The 14,666-nt window shown below is 42.0% G+C and overlaps 1 protein-coding gene and 1 long non-coding RNA gene across 6 annotated transcripts; one reads left to right on the top strand and one right to left on the bottom strand.

Annotated features, from left to right (window-relative positions):
• Window positions 1–2,039: 2,039 nt before the first annotated feature.
• On the top strand, window positions 2,040–9,032 carry LOC118391760 (uncharacterized). Of its 2 annotated transcripts, XR_008060724.1 has the most exons (6): window positions 2,040–2,313; window positions 4,434–4,548; window positions 5,162–5,894; window positions 6,311–6,474; window positions 6,588–6,807; window positions 8,654–9,032. It is a non-coding gene; the product is annotated as an uncharacterized LOC118391760 (long non-coding RNA). The 2 variants fall into 2 exon arrangements; XR_008060723.1 differs by having other exon boundaries at window positions 4,434–5,894.
• A 1,395-nt stretch (window positions 9,033–10,427) lies between these two features.
• Window positions 10,428–12,956, bottom strand: foxr1 (forkhead box R1). 4 transcript variants are annotated; one of them, XM_035783168.2, is made up of 6 exons: window positions 12,724–12,956; window positions 12,505–12,609; window positions 12,150–12,214; window positions 11,701–11,969; window positions 11,057–11,289; window positions 10,428–10,709 (listed from the first exon to the last, which is right to left on the bottom strand). In XM_035783168.2, the coding sequence occupies exons 1-6, from the start codon at window positions 12,842–12,844 to the stop codon at window positions 10,681–10,683; spliced, it is 822 nt and encodes a 273-aa protein (XP_035639061.1). In that variant the 5' UTR covers window positions 12,845–12,956; the 3' UTR covers window positions 10,428–10,680. The 4 variants fall into 4 exon arrangements, with proteins under 4 accessions (XP_035639061.1, XP_035639062.1, XP_035639059.1 ...); XM_035783169.2 differs by having other exon boundaries at window positions 12,505–12,606; XM_035783166.2 differs by having other exon boundaries at window positions 12,150–12,394; window positions 12,724–12,954.
• Between the last annotated feature and the right edge of the window lie 1,710 nt (window positions 12,957–14,666).

Here is a 14,666-nt window from a genome sequence, read left to right as displayed (position 1 = left end):
AATAAGAATGTTCTTAATTAACTGACTTGCCTTGTTAAATAAAGGTGACATTTAAAAAAAAAAATGTAGCTACAGAATTGTAAGGTGATAGCGTCATACAGCATTACAAATCAATAAACGTGGATTTAATTTCTGAATATTCTGCTTTTTGGAGAACCACCTGCAACTGGACACTAATGTTTAAGAGACAGGTTTCTTCCGAATTAGGAACAAAAAGTATTGCCAATAACCGATTGTGATAAATGGGTGACACTCTTTTCATTTAACCTACCTCTGTATCCATGATTCATTCACTCTTTAGTCCATCATCTATGCTTCTTGCATTATGGGAACTTGGAGTTCAGGCCAATTGTGATGTTTCTCATTTCCCCCTTTTATAAAAGCCTCATCTTTAGAAATATGTTAATCAGTGCGGGTTATTTTTGTAATGTAGTAGACACACTGCACAGTCAATAGGATACTTCTAGTAGTCAGTAAAGTAATTTCAAGTATGCAGTATTGAGATTTCAATCACGCATTATTGAGAATCCAACGAGAACAGTTGACGTCTTTGCCTACTCATCAGTGCAGACAGAGGGCCGGGCAACACCATGCACAGACTTCACTATAATCGTTTGTAAAACGAAACAGAACGTACTTCAGTAAGCCCAAAATTTCTCACGAAGCAACTATTTTCTTCCGTTGGCGGCGGAGTGGCTTCTCCGCGCAGCAGTTTCGAACTTGATACCGCGTGGACATTTAACCGACTTTTTAATTTTGCGTGGCATTAATTCTTTATCCGCAATGAGCACAAGAGGAAGAGGATTACCGTGAGTGAAACCCACAGTACTTGAGACCTGAGTGGTTTACTAGTGGATCTTGCATGAGATCCGACTTCAACTCGATTTTATCTGTTGGCCATAGAGGAAATTATAAACAACCTCATTCATGCTTTGATGGAGAGATTTTCTGGCGTTCTCTCAGGAAACCTATAACTTCCAGATACCTTGGAAATAACGCTATTGTTTACTGAAGCTGATAGCAATGTACCTGCACAGGTTGTGGCACGCAGCTGATGGGGATTTAAACATTTCCACCGCTCAATAACATCAGGTGCAAACAATAAAGGGAAATACCCAACCCAAATCTCAAGCCGTTAAACAAGCGGAAACATTTTAGCGTAATGTTTTCATGCCTGCCTTGGTAGGCCATGCATGCATGTATTTTATTCAAAGTGAGCTACTGTATTCATACCTGCTGTGGTATTATGTATAATGATTTCATGCCTGAATGCCTGTAGAGTTTCATTTTATGTCCGCCGTATTTCAAGATATAGCCCTAAAGTGTTTGTATTGTGTGTGACATAATACAGAACATTAATAGACAAGGCACAGTATCTGAAAGATGCACATTGTTATATTAGCAGAACACTGCTTCTATGGTATTATGTAAAGGGTTGTTTATTTTACATGGACCTGTTACTACATTTGAAAGTTATCAAAACACTTAGTTTAGAATATCTACAAAATTCAGCAATTGTATTCTTCAGGTTGGTATTACACTCTGACGGAAGTAGGCTACTGACATATTCAAAGGTCATTTGTTGTCATTTGATTGTGATTTTGTTTTCATTGTGTTCAATGTGTTACTATGATCAGGGCAATCTGAAGGAGAAAGTAATGCACACCTGTTTAAAAGTGTGGGGCCCCAGGTGCCGGCTGGCGGGTTTTAAAGTAGAACACTTCAAATCCAATTTACATCAATGTTTTCATTGGTCACATACACATGGTGGCAGATGTTAATGCACTGAGTGTAGCAAAATGCCTGTGCTTCTAGTTGCGATGCGTGAAGAAACCAGGTGGCTGTACCGACTCTGATAACGTATCCCGAGTGAGCATTGTTTACCACCTAAAACTTCATACCTGAAAAAGGAAACACCAGCTTCCATATGTTCTCATGTTCTGAGGAGGGCATTATTTAAACCAAATTGAGGGGAGGTGTTCATTCTGTATTGTTGTAATTGTCATTATTACAAATACATTTTTTTTAAATCGCGTGAAGCAGAGAATGTTGCAATCTGATGTCTCTCTGGAAGGCAACCCTTGCTCGGATTTCGTCTACCTTGATGTCAAGAGACTGGACATTGGCAATTAGTGTACTCGGGAGCAGTGGGCGATGTGCCCGTCTACGGAGTCTGACCAGAAGACCGCTCCGTCTGCCCCTTCTGCGGCACCATTGTTTTGGGTTGCCTGCTAGGATCCGATCCATTGTCCTGGGTGGTGGACCAAACAGAGGATCCACTTCGGGAAAGTCGTATTCCTGGTCGTAATGTTGGTAAGTTGACGTTGCTCTTCTATCCAATAGTTTCTCCCGACTGTATGTAATAAGACTTAAGATCTCCTAACAGTGTAAGAAATAATACATAAAATAACAAAATACTGCATATTTTCCTAAGAACGCGAAGAGAAAAGGAGAGCCGCACACTCTAGGAGCTCAAACGCAATAATTTTATAACCAACATTTCGACAGCCAAGCTGTCTTCATCAGGGCACAGTTATGAATGAGACCCTGGTCTCAATGGGTTTCCCCTGAATGAATGAATGAATGAATAAATAAATAAATAAAAGCTTCTGGCGTCTCACCATACATCTGCCTGTAGTTACTGAGCTCAACCTGCTGGAGATTTTTGTTGTGATTGAGTGGAGGGAAACAGCTGCAGGCAAAGTTCTAACAGATGGGTGTGTCTTGGTGGTGGCATGGATACACCTAAGAAACACCCACATCAAACCACACCTCCAAGCCAACTCACATTTGGCTTCTGTCATGGCCACCAGCATTTCTTGAGGAGCGAGCCAAAAAACGAGGCCAAATCAGCGGGTGCAGTTCCCCTTTAATAACTAATAAAACACGAAAACAACAAATGCCTCAAGACATTGGTATTTCCAACACGTGTCTATAGACTCTCTAAAATGTCTTAATTTTAATTTCTTAAGACGTCTCAAGTAGAGGTCGACCAATTAATCGGCATGGACGATTTAATTAGGGACGATTTTCAAGTTTTCATAACAGTCGGTAATCAGAATTTTTGGACGCCGATTACATTGCTCTCCACGAGGAGACTGTGTGGCAGGCTAACCACCTGTTATGCGAGTGCAGCAAGGAGCCAAGGTAAGTTGCTAGCTTGCATTAAACTTATCTTGTAAAAAAACAATCCATCTTAACATAATCACTAGTTAACTACACATGGTTAATGATATTACTAGTTTAACTAGCTTGTCCTGCATTGCAGATAATCGATGCGGTACCTATTAATTAATAATTTAATCACAGCCTACTTTGCGAAATGGGTGATGATTTAACAAGCGCATTCGCAAAAAAAGTACTGTCATTGCACCAATCTACCTAATCATTAACATTAATGCTTTTCTTAAAATCAATACACAAGTATATATTTTCTAAACTGCATATTTAAAAGAAATTCATGTTAGCAGGCAATATTAACTAGGGAAATTGTCACGTTTCTTGCGTTCTGTGCAAGCAGAGTCAGGGTATATGCAGCAGTTTGGGCCACCTGGCTCGTTGCGAACTGTTTGAAGACCATTTCTTCCCAACAACAACCATAATTATTTTGCCAGAATTTTACATAATTATTACATAACATTGAAGGTTGTGCAATGTAACAGCAATATTTAGACTTACGGATGCCACCCGTTTAATAAAATACGTAACTAACCACTAGGCTACCCAGCCGCCCCATATCCCCGCCTGTGTTTCTGTACAAATCTGAGGAATGGGGCTGCAGAAATCGAACCACTCTCAAATGTGTAGACAGAGCTTTGGATGCAAGGACTGACCATCCATGATATCAAAATGATAGTTTTAACCATGTTATGAGGCTGTAGACTCTTTAAAAAAAAAAAAAAAATTAAACATTTACTTTGTTTACAAACATTGAAGTAAAACAAGCTTATATTTTGGGTTCTGATTGGGTACGACAGTTGAACTAAGCTCATGAGGCATTTATAAGTTATATTCTTCAACTATCAAAGGGTACATTTATAATTCTAAAAATGGATGTAGCAACAGCAGATTTCCCGTTTAAGGACGAGCCTAGGAAACTTTGTTTGGCCTTATCTCAAATTAAATGCATAAATAAATGGATTGTTTTATAAGATCTTGACGTCAGAGATGTTTTGCAATATATACCTTTTAAACCACGGGTCATCCGGGCCTCAAGGTCCACTACACTGGGTTTTTAATAACCTACACACATTCAGCAGACACTTTTATCAAAAGTAACTTAACAGTAGTGCATACTTGTTTTTTTTTCCTGTATGGATGGCCCCAGCAGGAATCGAACCCACAATCCTGTCATTGCGTGTGCCATGTTCTACCAACTGAGCCTCACAGGACCAGTTTGCCATATTTACAGTAGGCTAACTAATCTCTTCCAGAAAGCTGACCTGGCTGTAGCTGGACACACCATCTCAGAGAGAGAGAGAGAAGGTCATTGACTTCTCCAAACCCTTCATAACCCTGGGCATCAGCATAATGTACACAGCACATATGGTGAGACACAAGCACGCACACATGCATAGAGAACTGGTCAAACAATGGTCACCGACTTTAGTCCATGATTAGATTGGATGAAGAGCTTAGGTCAGTTTTACATTCTTCTCCATAATGTTAACGGTTTAGGATTGGGGATGCCAAGCTGATCCTAGATATGTGCATATGGGCAATTTCTCTACTGTAATCTGTCTAGTGAGTCAATGAAAGATGCCAAATATGACTGCACAGTTCTTTGGTGAAACCAGACAACAAAATATGTTTATTATAGATACATGCACATCAGATATAGAAATTCATTTTCAACCATCTTGGAAATTTAAGAAATCTAAACTTCATTGATATACTGTAGTTTATCAAGGTAATTGAGTGTCTTTGATAGAGGTTAGGCACTCAAACCTGGTGAGTGTACCCATATCAATGAGAGAATAACGCTTTCCTGGAAACTATTGAATCTCCATGGTAATTCTTTATAGCCTGGTGGATCAAGAATGAACACTACTTTCACTATTTTTTTCACTCCGCTTATCAGTCTGTCTTCAAACCAATAGATAGGCGACGTGATTTAATTTTTCAGGTCCAGGCTAAATGATTTATGCTCTGGCTTCTTTAGACCCGTCGACCAGGCTACTGGTCCTTCTTAGACCCCTTCTCTCCAGGCGTAAGGCCAGCAGAATGCAGAGCCAATCTGATTGTCAGCTGTGTGCTCTTCCTAGTGGCCAGGTGAATGTGCAGATTGACACAGACGACTACTGGCGGTGCTGTGGACTGTAACAGGTATTCTATTCTGAAGCTGCGTTCTAATTTCCACGCTATAATTTTTGGGGTGACCTGTTTGGTAGGCACAAACTGGAGAAAATTATTTTGAAAACGTCATATTAAAAGGAGCATACTTATTGGTTAAGATCAGATTGTAGCTTTCCTCCCCCGTTTTCAAATATTTGATTCCTGTTGTGTTCCTATTCAACACAACCCTAGTTGTACGCTTTCATTTTCCCTATAATGAGCACCCGGTTTTCATTCTCCTGGCTGTATAAGTGGTTCAGTACTGAGCCATGCCTGCGGGGGCGCTCTAAGCTGGTTCTGAACCAGTACACTCTGGGGAACAGTCTGTGGTTCCTTGTAGGGGCGGTTCAAGCAGCAAGGCTCAGCCATGCCCTGTCCACACGCTGTCTGGTGAATAGACTACACAATAATCCCCTATATAGGGACTACATCAAAACTGTTCGCTGCTCTGGCCCCCCAATGGTGGAACAAACTCCCTCACGACGCCAGGACAGCGGAGTCAATCACCACCTTCCGGAGACACCTGAAACCCCACCTCTTCAAGGAATACCTAGGATAGGGTAAGTAAGGGTAAGTAATCCTTCTCACCCCCTTCTCCCCCCAAAAAAAAAGATTTAGATGCAAGTGGCTGTTCCACTGGATGTCATAAGGTGTATGCACCAATTTGTAAGTCGCTCTGGATAAGAGCGTCTGCTAAATGACTTAAATGTAAATGTACATTGACCCATAGGCACGCATGCACACATACGTTGGCCATTTTCCAACACAAAGATAACCATTGGCCATTCATTAACTCACCCTAACATTGAGACACACACACAGGTATTGATGCACTTTATGCTTACCACGCTGTATGAACCAATTTGACTGTCTCACGATAAACAGGATTCACACCTCAATATTCAAATGCCGCTTGCACTTAACGGGGAGCCTTTCTGTGTACTAAGAACAGCTATGCTGTTCCTTCCTGCTGCAGGTGGTTTTTCACACTGATCATAGTGTCCTCCAACACGGCCAACCTGGCCACCTTCCTCACTGTCCAGAGGATGGAGGCTCCCATTGAGAAAGCGCACGACCTGGCAGACCAGACCAACAGAGTATGGCACCATGCAGGGAGGCTCAACCATGGCCTTCTTTCAGGTAGAGAGAGATCATAATGCTTGCCATCTCATACAGCTGTTTCAACCAATTTTGTCCACTGGGTTAGCCTACAGATTTGTTGCAGCCTTCTCTTCTCACTTGCTTGCCCACAGAACTCGCGGTACCAAACCTACCAGCGCATGTGGAACTTCATTCACACCAATTAACCCAGTGTGTTTGTGAAGAGCACGGAGGAAGGCTTCGACCGGGTGCTCAACTCCAACTACCTGCTGGAGAGCACCATGAATGAGTACTACCGCCAGCGCAACTGTAACCTCACCCAGATAGGAGGCCTGCTGGACACCAAGAGCTACGGCATTGGCATGCCACAAGGTAAGACCTGGGTTGTTCATACCACTGGGTAAGACCTGGGTTGTTCATGCCACTGGGTTGTTCAGAACAACAGATTCCAATAATGATTCACCTTTTTTAAATTAAAAACGTTATTTTGAATAATGTATTCATACGATTTCATCCTTACACAAGATATCGTCCCAACACAAATATAGGGTTGCTACCCAAGCTGGCTGGTCATTCTATCGGTTTGGTTGCCAGAGACATGACCCAGTCATTCAGTCTTTTTGTTCTGTATCTATGGACACGACTTAGTCGTTCGTTCTAAATGTTCCATTGCGTACTTATCCCTTGTTTTCTAGCTAGCCAACTACAGCTAACTTAGCCACGTCAAACAGTGCAGCCAGAATAACAGCAAAGTAGCCGCATTTAATTTGTTAAAGCTGTTCAGTGACATTTATTTGGATACATCCATAACAATGAGCTAATAAGTTGCGAATTTGCCTGGCATAGAAAATGTGCTCACTCATCAGGCCATGGTTGTTCACAGGATCTAGCCAACAAGACAGCTAACACAATCACTTCAAACTGAAGCTGGAAAGACTGCAAATTACCTTTTTTCAATTGAAATTGTTATATATATATCCATAAAAATGATGCCAGCTGATTCATGATTTCGACTGGCTTAGAAACGCTGCATGTCGGTCTCGTCAGTCGTCCCAACTTCCGACACGTTCATTACTAAGGGACAGCAGGAGATCGAATTTGAATATTGAAACAATGTTGCAAATGTCCGAGAGACAGACATCAAGGTTTATACAAATCTCTGCTGTTGAAAACTAAATGTTAGTCGAAAATAAATGTGAGATAATGTCTAGATGCTTTTTATAGTGTAGATCAAGTTTATAACTTCCCTGTCTGGGCTGATGACACAGTGGATTGCGCAGTCAGATGGAACAGAGTAAATAGGCATTTTAACATCATAGATTTAGCTGGTTGTAACTTGTGTAATAGACACCAGCTGGAATGCGGTTTTAACCAATCGGCATTTGGGATTAGACCCACCCGTTGTATAATGACATTTAACATCTATGCTTTTTTATACAGCAATGCAACATCAATAGTGATGTACATGTCACATCAATGTCAAGTGTTAATCAGGGAAGTTTATCACCAGACCATTTACATCACATTTTTCTCTCTCTGGGTTAGGGCTGAGCATGGAAAATATAGGTGGGTCCTGCTGTCTGGTTTACTGCTAGCGGTGTTCATTGTGGGGCTGGAGTTTGCCTGGGTGCAGCAACACACTCTGGGGTCAGAGGTGAGGGGTTATCATATCTGCTTAGCAGCCCTCTTAGGAGCAAATCCCAAAATGTCAATCCAAGGGGCGTTAAGGAATAGCGCACTATACAGCCGGCAATGCATCTTTTAAAGTCATTTTCCCTGGTGTTAGATCGCATTCATGGTAAAAGCAGCTCAATCGTAAATTACCTTTAAAAGATTGTTATAGTGTGGCTGCTCATTGGATTGTCAGTGGGAGACTAAGTGAAAATTCAACATAAGGGAAAGTTAGGCCCCTTAGTAACTCATTACAAACCAGCCTGGCTGAGACTGCACATAGCTCCCTAACAGCTAGCATCTTTATAAGGCTTTGTTTGTTATTCAGTATGTAAGATTTCACACCAGCTTGACAACGCGACTTTACATGTGAAGTTAAACAAATTGGAACCTAGACTTCAAAGAATGCAAAGCGGAAGAAACAAGCTTTAAAGCACTGAAAACAATCCTTCTCTTCTGTTCAAAAACATGTCTCTGTATAGTACTTCAGTTGTCTCAATCTGACGAAGACACACTTATCGTTTTTCCCTTTCCTGTTCCCTTCTAGCTCTCCTTGTGTACAGAGATGCTGAGGGTTCTCCATGGGATCCAGCTGTGTGAGGACAGTAATGGCACTGTGTGGTTTACGAGGCCCAGGGACATTACTACAGACACTTCCAGAGGAGCGCAGGCCCGGGACAGCCGCTTGCACCCTCAGTAATGGCATGTGTGGAATGGGCAACAGTAGCAGTAGTCCTATGGCACCTCTGTTTCAGACGGGTACGGGAAGCCATTTTGGCTCCGCGTGTCTGTGCTCAGGTCCACATAAGCCCAGGGGATATAAAGGACTGCAGGTGCAACCACCACTACCCAGAGAACACTCACCAGATCTCAGAGGAGAATGTGTAGGTAGGGTGGTCAGAGACCTCAGTGGATATTTGTGAACCATCCCCATCCTCCGCCTTGGTCCTGGGTTCAGAGCAGTGAACTTAAATGGCCCATTTGCGAGATTGTAGCCTATGCTTATCAAATAGTAGTCTACAAAGGTCCTAATTTTCTTTTTTACTAATTTTCCACCATAATTTGCAAATAAATACAAAAATCCTACAATGTGATTTCCTGGATTTCTCATTTGTCTTAAGTGGGAGAACTTGCACAATTGGTGGCTGACTAAATACTTTTCCCCCCACTGTACATTAGGCTACTTGATGACCTGAGGCAAATGTATAATTCTCCACATTTAGCCTTCAGTTTCATTGAGGACTTTTCCCCCATAAAAAGAACCTTGCGAGGGAGTTCCATATCTTCCATTTAAAATGTCTGCTCAGGCAGCCCCCCCGAGACCCTAGAACTGAGCATGCATAAAGCACTTTGTCTGATACCGTTTTCTTTAAGCAGTCAACATTAGAATGCAGTTTAAACCACCTCCGAACAGATTTATGTAATGTGCGCCCAAAGCCATTTTCCAGTGCTTTGTTGCCATTATTTCTTGATGTACATCAGTTCTAGAGTATTCATATGTTTTATGGAAAAAGGTTTGGAAATAAATGTCTCGATAATGACAATCTAAATAGCCTACCTACAACTGGTAAAAAGTCAGGAGTGCATGCCACGCTCTCGCTCTCCGCATATATGGGAACTCCTTCGACTGTTGGAAAAGCATTCCAGGTAAAGCCATTCGTCAAAGTTCTCCATATTTGTCGTCAAGGAGTTTATACAGGATGTACCACCCCCACCTATTGTCAACCAATCATGTCACATGCGGAGCTACATGGAGCCCTCCACATTGTTACATTTGGGAGGCGCCATGCAATGCGGTACAGAGCTCCATTAGGCAACTCTGTTCCTGGAGTGCTGCAGGTACTGCATTCTTCTAGACACCACACGACTGAGGTAATTAAGCAGTTCAGTGATTGCCCAAAGTCACACCTGGTCTCCCAGGTTGGTTAAATCAAAGACATGAAGTGCCTGCAGCACTCCAGGACCAGGGTTGCCTACCCCTGCTCTGGAGACTCCGCATCACACCCTCCGCACAGAGCCTCCAAATCAAGCATGGATGGCTCGATAGCTACAAACAATGACATTAAGCATTTACGATTCCCCAAATTGTAGCTTCATTTCAGCTGGTTTCATGTCAATGCTAATATGGCTAACAAGCAACAAAGCAAACCACATCCGTTTTGTCCCATAGGTGTGCACATGTAGATTGTGTTGCTAAACAACCAACCCATCTATTGTAGATTTGTGTGTTTTTTTACTATTCATCTTTACAGATGCAAAACCATTTTTAGATGTATTATTAATATCTATCAGGCAACTGAGATGATAGTAGATAAACAAGGTGTCATTTGATGCATTTTTATTTTCAGAACAAATCCAAAAGTACAGTTAGTGATAAATTCATACACGCACGTCTGAAAAACTTTAGCACACCCCCAAAATCCATAACATACCCAAAAAAATATACAGTCTAAGGAAAACATAATTGAAGTGCTGCTGTTCACTTATACATTATCAACAGCCATCGATGCCCCTTGCATCACAGCCATTGTCCCAAGGTCCCACCTCAGTTTGGGGTAACCTCTAATGCACAGATCATAGTGCAAACAAAGTCTGAATCATATCTGTCAAATAAAAAAAAAACATTTATGTACAGGTTGCCACACCAATGTAACTGACAGTATTTCCAGCTCAGTATGAAAACCCTCCTGTTGTCCAACCACTTCCTTGGCCTCATTTGAAAGCCTGGCTCATACATTAGTATATTTAAAAAAATACTGGTATGCACAATGGTGGACATCATTGGGTCATCGACATCCAATATTAATCAAACACAGCCCTACGTATGTAAATAGCAAGAAAACAATGTCCTCTGTCACCCCCTAATAAGACAGCTCTGCACATGGAGGTTCTATAATTTAATTCAATGGCTCTGTGTGTAATTCTATGACTATGCTCCCCTGAAACTCACCAGGATTATTCATGCTTCTCTTCAACACTTTGTACGAGTCCCCGGTAAGGGTGTGGATTTCATCCCTCAGCCTCCGGCGTCCTTCTAGAGTCAGGTGCCACAGACAGGACTTCCTCTTCCCCTCGCTGCACACCTGCTGGGGGGTCTTACGAAAGCTGTTGCTGAAACATAGGTTGTGGCGGATAGTGTTCTTCCAGCCGTCAGGGGCTGTCTGGAAGAATGGGAAGTGCTCTCTGGGAGAGGGAGCCGTGAGAATCACACACAATCCTCCATTACACTTTCAAGGACTGAGACCTCAAGGTGTCACAACAATGACAGATGGAAACGATAAAGATCGCACAATAACAAATAGATCCCTAAACTCTTCTGTATGCACTGTATGCACTGAGAGGATGTTGTTGATATAAGCAACATGGTGAAACCGCCACCCTTAGGCTGTCAGAGGACAAGGTGGCTCCATTACATTCTTACTGTACATCTGTCAAATCCTCTCAGCTCTCCACAAGTACTTAAGGGTCGATTTGGGATTCAGTATAGTTTCTCCAGCTTCAACAAAATAGTAACTGCATTGTGTTACTGGTCTGGTAATCTCCACCTATCAGTTCAAAAACACGTGATGCTTCTCTGTGGTCAGTAGTTCTTACCTTGTGAAGTTATAGATCTGCTGGACATTGAGGCTGCCAGTGCGGCTGCTGCCAATAGCCATGGCGATTAAGATGCAGTAGTTGACAGGGGGACGCAGCCAGGCTCCGCTCTTCAGGTTGTTGCTGTCTTGAAGGACCCGCTGGAGGCGCTTGCTTTGGGCCAGACTAAGCTTTCGTGGTCCACCCTTAGGGGCCTTTGCCTTGCGGGCAGTTTTGACTTTCCGACAAACGGGGACATCCACCGAAGAGGCGTCATCTTCATCTGTAAGCTATGAAAAATATGTCACAAGATGTAGTTATTGAAGCAAGAGATCAATTGAGTGCAATATGTCCAATGTGCTCTTAAATGCTTATACATATTGCACTGTTTTAATCTCGTTTGAAAACCATGAACTAAATACATATATTTTTTCACTATAAGTTCGCTCTCCTGATCAGAGTTTACCTACCATGTACTCACTGGAGGATGCGTCATGTCGAGAGTCAGCCAAGCAGGTGTCCTCAGTAGGTGAAACTGGAAGCACATTTGGGATAGACTTGGGTTTGACATGGGTGACTGTGGGCTTGGGTACTGGTGCCAGGTGTTTCAGTGGCACTTTGGGACTCAATATCTTTGTTACTTTTTGGGGATACTTAATTGGGCAGGCTAGGTTGGGGTTGACCATCAACCACAGATTTGGCTGTATTGGAGAGTCTGAAATGCAAGTACATTTTAAGATAACGTTGAAGCACCAAACACATACATGAAACATTTAAAATAGGGCTGAGACTAAAGTTAAGTAACGTCTCTATTAGGTATGTTACCCTCAACTGATTTCTGATAGTTTTGAAAAGAGAGGTCGTCCTTTCTTCTCGATATTCTTGCATACTGCCACTGAACCAGATACTGATCATTCCGTTTGTCTCCTGCTAATGAGTAATAGACAGACAAAAAAAACAAAAAGTGTTGTACCACAACTTTTCAGGGCAGCATGTCATCATTAATCCCCTTCGGAGGGTAAATTGCACACAGGTGTTTCTTACCTTGGTAAAATTGGTCAGTTGTGGTGGTCAGCTTGATCTCTTCATCCATATCCCAGTCGTTAAGGCTGTTTGAAAGATGGAGCTCAAGAAACCTACTTCGAGTTTGGAATTGTAGAGACATTCTCGTTCTGTTGATATGAGTAACGTAAAAACACTTCTGAATATATCACACACGCCAAAATAGCCCTCTCTTGAAACTCATCATAAGTTCTGAGTGAATTCACTCAAATCTCCAATTATAGGTTAGGCCCTTGCCACAGCATTTATGCCAGGTGTGAAGAATTAGCCATTAGTGCCTTGATCAGTTCTGTCTTTCTCTCCTATAAAAATGTTGAAATTACATTTGGTTAGGCCTCATAAGAAAGATTGTATTTATTTAGGAAATATGATAAGCGTCCTAATTGTCATCAAGAAAAACTTTAAATGTTTTATAAAATGTATTACCACAGTTGTGTTTTCTAATAGCCGTCATCCACAGGCGGCTGGTGGCACGTTAATTAGGTAAGACGGGCTCATAGTAATGTTTTGAACAGAATAAATGGAATGATATCGAACACGTCAAACACATGGTTTCCATATGTTTGATACCATTCCATTCACTCCATTCCAGCCATTATTATGAGCTGTCCTCCCCTCAGCAGCCTCCTGTGCTGTCATCACTGCAAAAGAGATGCTCAATTAACTTCCTTGATACTGTGGCAAAGCAGGTAAGCGGAGAATCGCTGGTAATCGCGCTAATAGATGGAAATTGTAACATGGCTCTTATAGTAAGTATAAGAGCCACGTTCCAACGGGAAGGCATGGCCAGTGCTTCAACTTCTCAGCCCCCTTACACGTCCAGGCCTAACGACCGCCATCCCGCTTCTGACACCACTGTAGGGAATGGTGGGGCGGGGAAGTAAAACCGGGTCGCTGGCGTGAAAGGCAAATATCCTACGCATAGCGCCAATAGGGTGAACCCACTTGGTGGAATTTGGAACATTTCTCGTACAAGGATCACTTCAACATAAAAAAAATATAATTATCAAGCATATTTAAACAAAAGCAAGTCATGGTTCTGATATTAGCATTTTTTTGCGCATCAACTACCAAAAAATGCTAATATGGATACCATAACTTGAATGGGATTTGTGCCACAAATGCAAAATCGTTAGCATTTGTAAACCAGTGCCGGGGAAATAAAACCCAAAATGTATTGCCGTCATACATTGTCAATAGAACTGCTGACATGGTAAGGAAACCAATGTCTTTTTGTAATTTAGGTGAACTATCTCGTTAAAGATTCTAGTTTTGAGATCCAAAAGATCCATGAGAAATGCCGAATGCCAACCAAGTTTTATTATGCTCCATCTTCTCTGCCTGTCACTGGATTTCCTCTCACCACTATATTTGGTGGTAAGTGGAATCCCCGACCAGATGCTTCAGGCTCTTACCCATAGAGATCAATAAATGGAAATAAACTATTTTTGCATGACCATTACCATTGAGGGCATTCACCATTTTAAAGTAGTCAACTGGGTGGGGATTCTTATGGGTTGGGAGTGATCAGCCAATGATCAGGTCATTGTCTTCTTCAAATTGGTTTGCCTAGTTTGTAAATGTCTTTAAGCTATATGGCCGCCATCTAGTGGCCACAATAAATGAATGACAAGATTTGGTTAAACTCCATTTGGTTCAACTCCAGCACTGCATGTGGTGGTAACCAATATTAACTTTACACTTTTTCAAACATCAAAAGAAGAAGAAAATGTACTACTTTAACATGGAGATAGCATGGGAAGCCCCATTGAGACTGTCACAGATGCCATGATGCCACAGACCCCTCCTCTCTCGCTCCCTTTCTCTATTTCTCTCTCTCTATGTCTCTCTTTCTCTCTCTCTCACCTGTTGTCTCGACCTCTGAGTGCTCGGCTATGAAAAGCCAATTGACATTAACTCCTGAG

The sequence above is a fragment of the Oncorhynchus keta genome, chromosome 12, assembly GCF_023373465.1.
Source record: "Oncorhynchus keta strain PuntledgeMale-10-30-2019 chromosome 12, Oket_V2, whole genome shotgun sequence".
Lineage (NCBI taxonomy): Eukaryota > Metazoa > Chordata > Actinopteri > Salmoniformes > Salmonidae > Oncorhynchus > Oncorhynchus keta.
The sequence above is the reverse complement of the archived record's forward strand: the minus strand, read 5'-3'. Positions and strand labels throughout refer to the sequence as shown.

Coding starts and splice junctions, on each gene's coding strand:
- foxr1 (XM_035783166.2), bottom strand. CDS start 12,844: ATGTCTCTACAATTCCAAACTCGAAGTAGGTTTCTTGAGCTCCATCTT. Junction 12,395..12,504: donor CTATCAGAAATCAGTTGAGG/GTAACATACCTA, acceptor CTTGCATTTCAG/ACTCTCCAATACAGCCAAAT. Junction 11,970..12,149: donor CATCCTCCAGTGAGTACATG/GTAGGTAAACTC, acceptor TATTTTTCATAG/CTTACAGATGAAGATGACGC.